Below are 12,963 nucleotides of genomic sequence, written 5' to 3'. Positions count from 1 at the left end.
TTTTAACGATGGGACACAACCATTAGGATCCATATTTCACCTTGACCGCCCGTCAGGCTGTGTGTGTGCGTGTGTGTGTGTGTGTGTGTGTGTGTGTGTGTGTGTGTGTGTGTGTGTGTGTGTGTGTGTGTGTGTGTGTGCGCGTGTGTATACGTGTGTAGTGTGACACTGTGTTTGTGTATGACCCGGTGTCCACCTTAGCGGCCCAGCTTTATGATAGTCCCCATTAACCTGGAGGAACAGGGCAACAGATAGTGTCACCCCGCGTGGAAATCACACTTCATTTACCCCCGTTTACACCTCCCACAACCCCCCCCCCCCCCCGTCTGTTCTCTTCAGTGTCCCAGGTTTCTTACCCAAATCTCTTCTTACTCTGTCTGAGTCTTAACCTGTCCTCTCATCTCTCCATTACCGGATGTGTCTGGATGATGCGAGCAAACATCAGACCAAAGCAGTGACATGGGGGAACCCATTGTCCTCAGTGCGAACAGGTTCATTTGTATTCCTCCTTTACTTAAAGTTATAACAAAATGACTTTGCAGAGACATACATCTTCTAACAAGTGACCCATAAAAAAGGAGAAAAAAAAGAGTTTATCAAAAGGTCTCAATCTCATGGCCTTCGGCCGATTAAGTTGGCTCGCTTATCAATGGAGATTTGGTAAAGATGACTCAAAAACGTGGTCAAATTGGCACGAAATCATGAAAAACGTTCTCTTAAACATCGATGTTGATGTCTTGAGTGACTACCAATTCACAAAGTGTTCAGTCAGATGCCTACATAAAAGAACATGATATTCTACAAGCCATTTGGACTTAAATGAATTTCCTTTGTCACATGCAGGCTCATAACAATATACAGCCCCTGTCTGTCAACCAACATCTTTAGGACTACCTTTGCACAGGTGCGCCACATCTTTCTCTCAGCCAATCAGAATAGACTTTGCTTTTCCAAAGGAGGGCTAAAGGGACATGCGCTAAGATGATGCATTTGAGACAGATGGTTAATACAGATATACGGCATTGACACTGTGATACAAATAAAGTGTTATCTTCAAGAATGTTACTTTATATTATTATACAAAATGCCAACGACTGTGCATTCTCCATTTTTAGAGTGTTTATAAAGGCCGGGAGATGTGGCTGGAAAAGTGGATTGTGAGAAACTAGATTTAAACTAAATACAAATAGACAACATGGGAGAGCTTAGTGAGGGTCATCCATCCATCATTGTCTAATATGGGGAGGTGTGTGTGTGTTTCAATAATTAATAAAGGTTAGTAGTCTGCCCTTCCATCTGTGGGTCTGGGATACTGTGCAAGCACACACTCACAGACACACACAAATGCGGTTATTTAAGGAAATAGCGTCATCCCCGGGAGAGATGGGATGGTGGCTAACGTCACGGCTGGCTGATTTAGCTCCTGGCCATTAACCCATCTGACTCATACACACACCTCAGGGGGGGGGAAGAGGATATAGAGATGCAGGCGATAGCATTTAAAGATATTTTTGATAGAAATGTTCCTTCACACAAAAATGTCTTAGTGTGACTTTGGAGGCAAAGGACATGGAAGTGGGAGATCAAATACAAGCAGAGAGTGGTGTGTGTGTTTGTTATATCGCAAAACCAGATTCTATATCCCACACACACACAAACACACACACACACACACACACACACACACACACACACACACACACACACACACACACACACACACACACACACTGTCTCTCCCTCTCCCGGCTCTCTGCATGGTAGCAGCCATCATTGAAAGTGACAGTGGGAATTTGGTCCAATTTGTAGTAAATCTGCCTTTAATGACGACCAGCGCTCGCTGAACGAAAGAGCTGTGGGTATGGAAACGAAGGTGTGTGTGTTTGTGTGTTTGAGACAAATGTGTGTGTCCCATATCTGCCGGTCCTCTTCTGTGAATATCTGTTCTTCCGTGTGTTTCTATTTGCTTTTTATTCCTGTTCTCTGTTCTGGCTGCATGTGTATTTGATTACAACTGCCACCCTGTCCTCTCCTATGTGTGCTCCGTGTCGCCTGTTCACGGGCCACAGCTCCTCATGTATGGACATGGAAATCACACACACACACACACACACACACACACACACACACACACACACACACACACACACACACACACACACACACACACACACACACACACACACACACACACACACACACAGTTGAGAAAATGGTAATCTATCATGCCCTGTAAACGTCAGGTGGCTCATGGGGGCAGAGTAATCTACATACCCCGAAAGCCCCTCCTCCTCTTCATACCCCTACTCCTCTTCTTCTTCCTCCTCCTCCTCCTCCATAATCAATTTGCCTCCATGAGAGCGAGCCCCCGCCTCTCCAGCGGACGACACAAAAAGGCAAAAAGCAATCAGTATCTTGAGGTTAGCGCCATCCCTCCATTCCTCCTTCCATCCATTCCACCAGCTCCCAGTGAACAGAGACTTATGTATCCCTCTATCTCTCTGAGGGCCCGCTTGCTGTCACTCAAACTCAGGCTGTCCACCTGAATGATTGATGCTGGTTTGACCAGATGTTGGGACGATGGGAAGTTTAACTGGGAAATTACTGATCAGCTCACCAGTTCAGATTCATTGGGAAATTGACATTTTAGAGTCTTTTGTTTCTTACCTTGATTTTTTCATTCAGTTTAAAATCTATTGAAACATTTTAGTGAATTAGGATTTTACAAAGGGAATTTAAATATCTCTTCTAATCCATAAATCATATAAAACTGTAAACAACCTTCAAAAAATGTCTACTTTTGCCATGTTTTAAGAAATAAAATGTTATACGAATCAGGCTATGGATGAGTATTAACAAAATCACATGTACAAGCGTTCAGTATATAGATAAAAATAAACTAAAATGTGTATTTAGTTTCCTTTCTAATAGTTTGAAATAGGACATGAAAACTATGTCTGGCTTTGAAATGACATCATATATTTTGGACCAACCAATAAAATCATGGTCTAAATATAAAAACGCTATTTTTTGTATCAATTGATTATAAATACAGTATCATCTCAAATGTCCTGACGTGTTTTAGTCAGCGGTCACCTTTCCCTTATATCCGGTGAGTACGTCATGTCCGTGACCTCACAGGGTCCCCGACCCTCCTTCAGGTTAACCAGGTTCAGAGAGGGGTCTGTGGGAGGTGGGGGGACAGCGTGTTGTAAGACGTGTTTAAAGCACCCTCACCTGTCTCACCCTGTTCACACACAGGCCTCATTACCACAACACATTTATAAAGTGCTTTGTCTCCCCCCTCTTCCTTCCTCCCTTCCCTCCCATCTCTCTGTGTGTTTGTTTCGCTTTGCTGTGCTGCTCATTTCCACCCTCTCCTCCTTGCGTCGACATGGCAGGCAGCTGGAATACCCAGCCCCCATAACCCTCGCCATCAAAAATGCATACAACCGGGCAAACAGACGTGTGAAGCTGCGAGAGTGAGGCGGCGACACCCCGACTCCCCCATCAATCCCTCTCTTTCTCTCTCTCTCTCTCGTCTCCCTTCATCTTCACCTCACTCTCTCCCTCACCTCACATTTCATCTCCTTCTACCTCTTTTTGCTTCCCCCACCCCTTCTTCACTCCCTTTCATCTCTCTATCACCCCCTTCTGTCATTGTGGCAATTTTCTCCCATCGTGGCAGGCATGCGATTGCTGTCCCCCTTCTCTTGTCGCTGTTTGACACTGTCAACAAGCAGGTGGAGGTGGCTGTTATTGTTGATGCCTCTGCAGAGGTTCCAGGTAATGAATAAAAGAGAGATGGAGATGACAGAGATGGAGAGAGAAAAGGGGAGAGACAGGTGGGGGTGTTGGCAGATTCCCCTGCATTACACAGCAGCTTGACTGTGTCACCCGTGTTTATTCTCTTTGTTGGTGGAGGTGAAGCTGCTGTTCAGCTTTCACACACATATACAGCACACACACACACACACACACACACACACACGGTAGCAAGACTATACAGATGTAAATGCAAGCAGGTACACACACAGCAGAAGCCGTAATGATACATTTCCCCAGGTATGTTTACCAAGCACACGCAAAGACATTGAACTCATAACAGACATGTGTAATTGTATACACATGCTAACTCGCCTCTCATCTCAGATCACATAGAACCAATCACATCCAATGGAAAGGGAAATGACAACTAATGAGTTCATAATAACTTTCACAGCAGCTCAATAACCCACTTTTACTTTCTAGGTTTCTGATTGATGTTCACTGGTCTCTCTGTCTACTTCTTCTATTTTGGAATCTTTGTTCACCGTGTACGCATGCGAGATTAACAAAGTTGGATTCACAAATTCAATAGGGGATGAGTTATCGTTATTCAAATAGCCTTTGTGTGTGTAAGTATTCCTGACATTTACCTCAACAATTACGTTTGAGTCTTTATAAATCCAGATCCTGCTCCATTCCCCTAAAACAGTGCAGTGTATTTGAGAGTGACCGAGAGTATCCTGTCGCACAGGATTAGAGCCTGCCAGCCATATACTGAAACAAGCTGACTGTAAGGTTGTTGGCTAAAACCTTTCTTTAAATAATGTATCTATCCTTTAAACCATTTGTTTCAGAGGGTGATTCCCTATAGCTAATGAAGTCACCAGCCATTCAGTTCCTCACTAAGTCAACACATGTACATAAGTAAACATAAGTAAACATAAGTAAACACATACACTTGTTGTTTGAATCCCAACAGATGTAAAGACGAGCAACTCTCCACATCATATATTGTGCATAAAGAGAAACGTACTTTCACACTACTCCCCCTCCTCTATCTCACCACACATTCGTTCGCAGCTATCCATTATATTCCTGTCGTACATTCCCCTTGTCTTGCTCCTGTGCATCACGTTGTCAAGTCTTCCCTCAGATAAGTGACACATAAATAAGGCTTCTTATTCTTATTATCCACCCGTCCAGCCGTTGAGAAAGGAAACCCCTCGTCTACCAGGGCATGCTGTCAGATTAGAGGTCGCGCTCAATTCCGTCTCCGTGGGGGTCTGCGGTGCTAACAGGGTCTCCATGCAAACATGACAACCCTGTCTCGCTTTGTCAACGTCGAGCCTGCCGCCACGAAAGTCAGATAAAGAGCAAAGAGAAGGAGAAGAGGTCAACAGAAGAAAAGTGAAGGAACAACAGATCAATTGAGGAGGGGGAGTACATGTATCAGATGGGTACAGTGTCAGAAAAGGGATTTGAAATAAAGTAACAATGTGCCGGTTTTATTTGCAGGATAGAGACTAGATTATAGATGTGATCGTCTCTTATCTAAAATGCCACACATGTATCGATCTACAGGAAACAGCTGGAACGTGTGTGTCTTACTTTCATTCTTTGTTTCACTCTACTCCCCCTCCTCTCGTTCCCTTCTTCCACATAACATTTACAAGTCAGCCGATTGTCCTCCGCATATTGCAGAGTTAAGGCGACCGCAGGCTGCCTGCACTGGCAAATCAAATCACTGCAAAATCAGTTATTTCCTGCTTTTGCCACGGCGCAACAAAAAAAAAAGCGATTTGTGTGTGCATGTGTGATGAGACCGATCTAAAGGAATGATTGCCTCAGTGGAGAACATCCAGCTGATGTTCCTAGTAATCCTACCATTAGCGGTAATGTTTTCAATTACCATCAAATAGGGTAGCAGAAGATGGACGGATGGATGGATGAAAAGAGGAAAGACAGGCCGAGGGATTGAAGTGAATACATGTGCAAACCTTCCACAAAAGATGTCGTGTTTTGTTTTAAAGATAAAACAAGATCTCCGAGATGGGAGAAGGGATTCTAAACTGCACTGCATACCACGAAGAACTCACTGCATCCTATGTTTGTCTTTGTTCTCGCCTGCAGTAAGAACCATTCACCCAAGGATGGAGCAGCCACTCCAGGAACCCCGAAGGTGAGAATCTCTAATTATTCCTGTGTCAATCGTGTTTGAAATACTGGCATTTGACCACCTGCTGGAATCAGACATTCCTTAAATGCAAATAGAGAGAGGGGCATTTTGATATATAGTTCTATCCTGTAAGAGCTGTTTCGTCGATGCCCCTGTTCCTCTCCGCTGCACTAAGGAGAAATCAGCTGAACTGGCCTCTGCCTTATACCCTACACACATTCTCACACACACACACACACACACACACACACACACACACACACACACACACACACACACACACACACACACACACACACACACACACACACACACACACACACACACACACACACACACACACACACACACACACACACACACACACACACACACACAGAGAAGTACCAGTCTCCCGTGGTCCAGCAGGCAGCAGAGCCAAGAGGCACTGTACTGTGATTGTTCCAATTAGAGAGGAAGAGATGCAGACAGACAGAAAAGGATTTCTGATTCCATCAACTCCACATTCCCTCTAGTGTCAGCATCCACTGGTCGCCCTGGTTTCATAGGAACAAAAGACCTATCTGTGTCGAAATAGTAGATTTGATTCAAAACCTGAAAACTGAAACTCACATTTCAGAGGATCTCGACTTCCTAACTGCCAGGTCTGACAACCTATGACATAGACACTTCCTCTGGAGGTAGCTTTGGGATGTTGGGGTATAACACACTACAATTGTCTTTAAAAAGGGCTTTTAATGTTGTACACATTTTAAAAACCTGCTATTGCGTATAAATCAAACTGACTTCAGCAAAAGCCAGCTCATAAGGTATCTTGTTAACATAGATCACATGATATGATGACTTTATAAAACAGTGAATTACCTCCACAAAGTTTCCATCTAACCTCTGAAAGTACACTCCATGTTTGTTTTCATTCTGACTGATGACCACGTGAAAGTCAGATGGCCTCCCGCGGATTAGAAAAACATCCTACGTGCACATGAATGCAACAGAGGAGCTCCAAAATGATTCAAGAGACCCATTTTCATTCCCACACACCTTTGGGTGCTGACCCCAGGCTTACAGCAGCCCTCACACTCTGTGGGTGGGCTTGTACTTGAGAGAGGCAGACTGAGCAGGGGTAAGCTCAGACCCCCCTCCCCGGCCGTGACCGTGCATCTCCCCGCTGTGGTTTAGTATTCAGCAGCAGGCTGGAGAGGAGAGGGCCAGTCTGAAGCACAGGGGTCTGCTGGGGCCGTGTGCACCCCCCGCCCCCCATTAGATCGGAGATTAACCCAAACGCGACTACTTATTATTTATTCTACGCTAAGGTGATTGGGTCAGACTAAAACATGTGATATCTGTAGGGACACACATGTCGGATACTACATCATGTGAACATATTAAGATCTCTTTAAGGCCTCTTTGTATGCCTTTAATATTAACACACGAAACAACATGATTCTTTTAAGTAAGAACTTCAAAATGTGTGTTAATTGCCTGGATTTAGATTGAAATGTAGCCTATCTTCTTTACATGTTGATGCTATTGATTGGTTTAAGAGACCCTCATTTCATTGGAAGATCTTCATTTCTAATGGCTGTGCAGACACCGTTAAATGTCATATTCTAATGATTAAACTTAAACATATTCCCATGTGGCCCCCAGGTAAATGATTCCTGACCTTCTTAAACCTGGCTAAAAGAGAAAGCCCACACACACACACACACACACACACACACACACACACACACACACACACACACACACACACACACACACACACACACACACACACACACACACACACACACACACACACAGGCATAAAAGCATCATGCATAATGTCCAATTTACTGTGGCAGCACTGGAGGTTGGTCATTTCTCACATATTATTATTAGATTACTGCTGTCGAGCACTTAAGCCTCTGCTCTGCCCCTTTCCGCTTGATTAATAGGAGACGACTGTAAATACAAATATTTCATAGCTGCCTTGTAAAAAACAGCAGAAGCAAGTCACGTAAAAACATAAGCACACACACACACACACACACACACACACACACACACACACACACACACACACACACACACACACACACACACACACACACGCACACAGCTATAGCTCTACCCTTGTTCTCTTTCTTTCCCATCATTATATACTTTGTCTTTTTCACTTGAGGAATTCCCTGGATTGTCTTTGTCACAGAGTAGGTTAAAAGAGGATATTATGTGATATGTGTGTGTCTATAAGAGTGTGTGTGTGCAAAGTGTTGTGGGACAGATTTATGGACAGGCAGTGTCCCGTAATGTCAGACAGTTACGCTCCTCCTTTTCAGATGTTTACCCTTCCTCCTCCTCCTCTTCTCCCCTTCTAGCTCTATTTCCAATCCCTCGCTGTTCCCTAACTCCTCTTAACGTCCCATAAACATTAGCTCTAATCAGTGGAAGGGACTTTATGGACAAAGTCAGGCAGGTTACAGTCATCATCAATGACGTGGAGCTCTCCGCAGCTGAGGCAATAACACCATTTGAAATCTCTAAGGGTAAAGATGTCCAGATGTTGTTTCTGTGTAGGACTATAACACAGAAATAAACTGTATTTATTTATGTATTTTTGGTATTTAATCATTTGATACACAAGGTCAAAATATCATTTACATTCATTGGGATGTAGTTGTTTCCAAAATGTGATGGTCTTCAGAGTAAAGCTGGGAAACAATTAAACCGTTAGAAAAGCCTGATCAATTCAGAAAATGACTTTTAAAAAAAAATGATATACGATAAAAATAGAATATAAAAATACATATACTTTCATATCCCGATGTCAATAATGTAACATATTGCCCAGCTGTCTTTAAATGTAGCACTTACACGTCAACAGACCTTTTAACTGGTACACCTTTTTAGCATCCGGCACATTTTCTTTTAGCGATATATCTATTATTTAGATGTTGCGTTTGTTGTTTTTGGAACATAGGCACATTTTAAATCATTCAAAACTAAAGATCATATTGTCAAGCTGAGGTGGAGGAGGCTGTATTACAACAGTAAATGGTATCTGTTTTCTTTGATCTATATGTATTTTTTGAAACAGCCGTACTCTTGTCCACGCTTATTGATTGTTCCCCTGCTCCACCTGTCAAGCGAGGACAGGTTGTGCTGTGCTCCTAGGTGATACTATAACAGGGTCATCTGCATATAGAAGACATTTTATTTCTCCCTTTCTCTCTCTTTCTTCAGTCAATGCTGTTGTCGGTGCACATCAAGCGTGAGGGAGAGTCTCCAGTGGTCTCGCCCATGTCCTCTGAAGACGCCCACCACTCCGACAGATACCAGGTCACGCTCACTGTCTACGTTTACACTAATCTTTACTGTCTGTACCAATATCCAACCATAGTGTGGTCCCAAGGACTACACCACCGCACTAAGTCAATCATACTCCCCACACACTCTGGAATTGTTAGGTTCTTTTCCAACATTTCATACGATCCACTAATATGGGAAGTTAGCACATTTTACAATTTGCATTTATTTAAATGGATGGTGTCAAAGGTCATTTTTTCTTGGGCACTTTTTGAACAAAGATAAAGCTACTTCTAGTCATAATGTTTATAAAAAGGTATGGCAAGAGAGTGTGAATTAGGGAGACAAATATGATACGCAGTACACACGTCTGCTGCATTGTATTGCTCAATACGGGGTTCTAATACTTGCTGTCCAATGTTCTAAATGAGATGATATATTCTGTTTCTCTCACACAAAATGTCACAAATCTGGTTAATCCGTTCATCCTCAACAATTATTTAACTATGTAGCAAACCCTGAGACTTCCTGTATTGTATATCAAAGTGAATTCCATCCGACAGATGTATTACAGTGTAGCAGCAGAGGATCATGGTAGGTTTTCCCATGCCTTATCAGCAGTTAGGTTGACCAACAGGCCAATCCCTTTAAATCTCACATGTCTCGAGAGCCACCATGACTGCTTTTATCTCTTAAATTCATCAAAGTTTGTTCGGGGAATTCTTCTGGCGATGATGTATCTCCGGGTTAAGTGGGTTTCCCCCCTTACACCATAAAATACGAACTATTAAGTCCACACAGACGTTACATCCATACGATCAGGATGACACAGCTCATAAAGACCTTATAGCGATAAAGTAGATTTTCTCATTAAGTGAAACTGCTGAAATCACCTTATATTATACAAATGATTAAGTCAATGGTGACTCTTTTTACCACCCTGAAAAAGAAGCATAATGGCAGACTTTGCCACCTTCTCTCTGCCTGTCAGTGCTTTTTCTCTCTTCCATTCTTCTAAAAACCTGACCTATCAGCAGCCGTTCAGTGAGTGTATCATAATGATACGGTAGTAGTGGCGGCCACACGAGGCAAGTGGGCCAATAACTCAAGAGGCAGCAGGGAGGGGAGGATAGGGGAGAGAGGGAAGGAGTGTGGAGATGGATGGAGGGCTAGAACAGAAGAAGGCCTGACTGCTGTCTGCTCACTGTTCCCGTGTCAAAGAGAGGGCATCTATAACTGCGAGTGGGATGCTTTAGTCAGCATAAAGCCAAAGACGTTCGTACAGGCCTCTGTCTTTGAATCCCAGTAGACCCGAGGTGCACATTCCGCAAGACAAAAGTGGAGATCTGACCTCACTTAATGTATTTCCCAATGCGATAAGACCATTATTGGTAATGATAAAGGGAATTTCACCCCAGGCATCCTGAACTACCCGAGACCCCAAATATTCCACATGAATTTAAATAAGTGTAGACTGAAATTTCATTCCAAAGCGGACAGTTTTGAGTTCCTTTTACACACCTTATCCCCTAATGTATACTTCTACCGTACACGTTTTCACTGCAATGTTATTTGCAGATTTAAATTAAATTATTAAAACGACATGTGATTAAAAAATACAATGCATTATAAACGATTAATTTAGTTGTTCTCAACCTGTTTTGGCTTTTCACTTATTGCGAACAAATGCTGTCTTGTTGATAATTTGACATTTGATAATTCAACATTGGATATCATATTAAACAATATAAAAAATAAGATATGAGAAAAAGTTTATATAATTGAAACAATATTTTTTATAATTTTACTGTTCTTGTTTTTATTATTTATTTATGTGGTTCAATGTACTACATTCTTCTTATTATATTATTTCTTCTCTCTCCTTCTCCTTTCTCATACCTGCATATAAATTAATTAAATGTGGTGGAGTAAAAAATACAATACTGGCTTCCAAGAAAAAGTCTTATCTCCCACAACATGGAAATAATCAAGTTTAGTACATTACATTGTATTTAGCTGACGCTTTTATCCAAAGCGACTACAATAAGTGCATTCGACCAACGATACAAACTTGAAGAAGACAGAATCATATAAGTACATCAGGTTTCATAGAGCTAAAACATTTCAAGTGCTACTCAACTTTAGTAGTAGCCTACAAGAACCTCAAAATGTTAATAAGTTAAAGTCAACCACTGCCAAGCTAATATATTAAAGTAAAATGTTGTGTTCCTTATTTTTTATATTTAATAAACAGTCCTACAGGAGTATAACAGATGTGCAGGCTATGTAAAACTCTTAACCCTAATAATAAAAAGAGCATTTAAAGAAACTCGTTGCTTCCCCCTAGCGGTTGATATCTGGAACAACATGTGACGTTTCCTCACTTCCGTCCCTAGAGCGTCACGTGATCAAAACAAGCCAACATGGCGTCGGACATGAGCAGAATTTGCCGACTCGAAGCGCCACTTTCAATCCTTTTCCATCCGTATTAAATTGTAGAAACTGGCGTTAGTTTGCAGCGATGAGCAGTATCTGGAAACACACTTTGGTCGTTTGCAGCAGTGAGTTTTGGCGGCAATAGAATGAGCTGAGGGTGAAGCCTCAGAGTCATGGAGGATGTGGAGATCACTAGACATGTAGGTTTGTTTACAGTGCCCCAGTCTCAGCATCCAAAGCAATCCCATTCTGAAAAGTTATTATCATACTTGTAAACATGTTATGTTGTTTATTTATTATCTAATGTATATTTCCTCCCTCTTCTTTCCTCTCTGCCTGCAGACGTTTTTACGAGTTCGAGCAAACAGGCAAACAAGATTGAATGGTATGTACACACAGCGTCTTGATTCACTTATCTTAATGTGGCTTAATAATATATTGTACATGGCTCCATTTCATTTTAAGGTAGTTTTCATGATTTACTTTACTTATAAAATAAATACAAATAATTATTTAATATAAAATATTGCATTTGATCCATTTATTATATTTAGCATGAATGCTAAATATAATAAATGGATAACACTTGAATTCAAGTTCCAGGAGATGATTGTAAAACAAGTTAAAAAACGAATGATACAATGTAATAAACTAATGATTAACACAAATGACATAATATGCCCAGTTTCAAGGTGAGATAAAAAAAGGTCTCTATAATAGTATTTGTTTACCTAAGTAGGCATTTCTGAACTGTGTGTGTTTTGATTTATTGGAACACAAGTTACTTATGTGTATTTTCTGTGGTGTCGGTGATGTTTATCTATCAATACTCATTAATGAAGTCACATGATGGACAACTGTGGCTCCAGTTTTTACTTTTTCATGAATATTTGTAATCCTCTCATACTTTGATAATCTCAAAGCATCTTCTTTTCTGAAGAAAGAAAAAAATACTCATTCATGTTAACACAAATAATAATAACTTAATTGATACAGCGTCACAAAGTGCTTTTCATGTTGATCAGGCAGCAACAGAGCATGCGTTCAAAGTTCCTCAAACCCACACACAGGCCGTTTCTCAATCTCGAGGATGCTGGCTTGGTAGTAGTCGCGTACTTCCAAGCTACGGCTTCAGAAAACGAAGAAGAATGGAACAGGCTAACAAGTGTGCCACTCTTTCTAACGGTTTCAACATAAACTGTACCGAAAATAAATACCTCACGATGTCTATCTAATTATGAAATTGCTTTACTTTCACGAACACATTTTTGGTGATAACAAACAAATGTAAC

General features: G+C 41.6%; 1 protein-coding gene across 5 annotated transcripts in view; it reads left to right on the top strand.

The window, feature by feature from the left end:
• rnf220a (ring finger protein 220a) overlaps positions 1 to 12,963 on the top strand; it is a 175,649-nt gene that overhangs the window by 124,681 nt on the left and 38,005 nt on the right. For all 5 annotated transcript variants that reach the window (XM_071206238.1, XM_071206239.1, XM_034104411.2 and 2 more), the window contains 3 exons: positions 5,899 to 5,947; positions 9,173 to 9,268; positions 12,014 to 12,056. In XM_071206238.1, coding sequence (XP_071062339.1) covers positions 5,899 to 5,947; positions 9,173 to 9,268; positions 12,014 to 12,056 — 188 coding nt within the window. The remainder of the gene's footprint in view (positions 1 to 5,898; positions 5,948 to 9,172; positions 9,269 to 12,013; positions 12,057 to 12,963) is intronic.

The sequence above is a fragment of the Pseudochaenichthys georgianus genome, chromosome 17, assembly GCF_902827115.2.
Source record: "Pseudochaenichthys georgianus chromosome 17, fPseGeo1.2, whole genome shotgun sequence".
Classification (NCBI taxonomy): domain Eukaryota; kingdom Metazoa; phylum Chordata; class Actinopteri; order Perciformes; family Channichthyidae; genus Pseudochaenichthys; species Pseudochaenichthys georgianus.
This window is presented reverse-complemented; position numbering and strand designations above follow the sequence as displayed.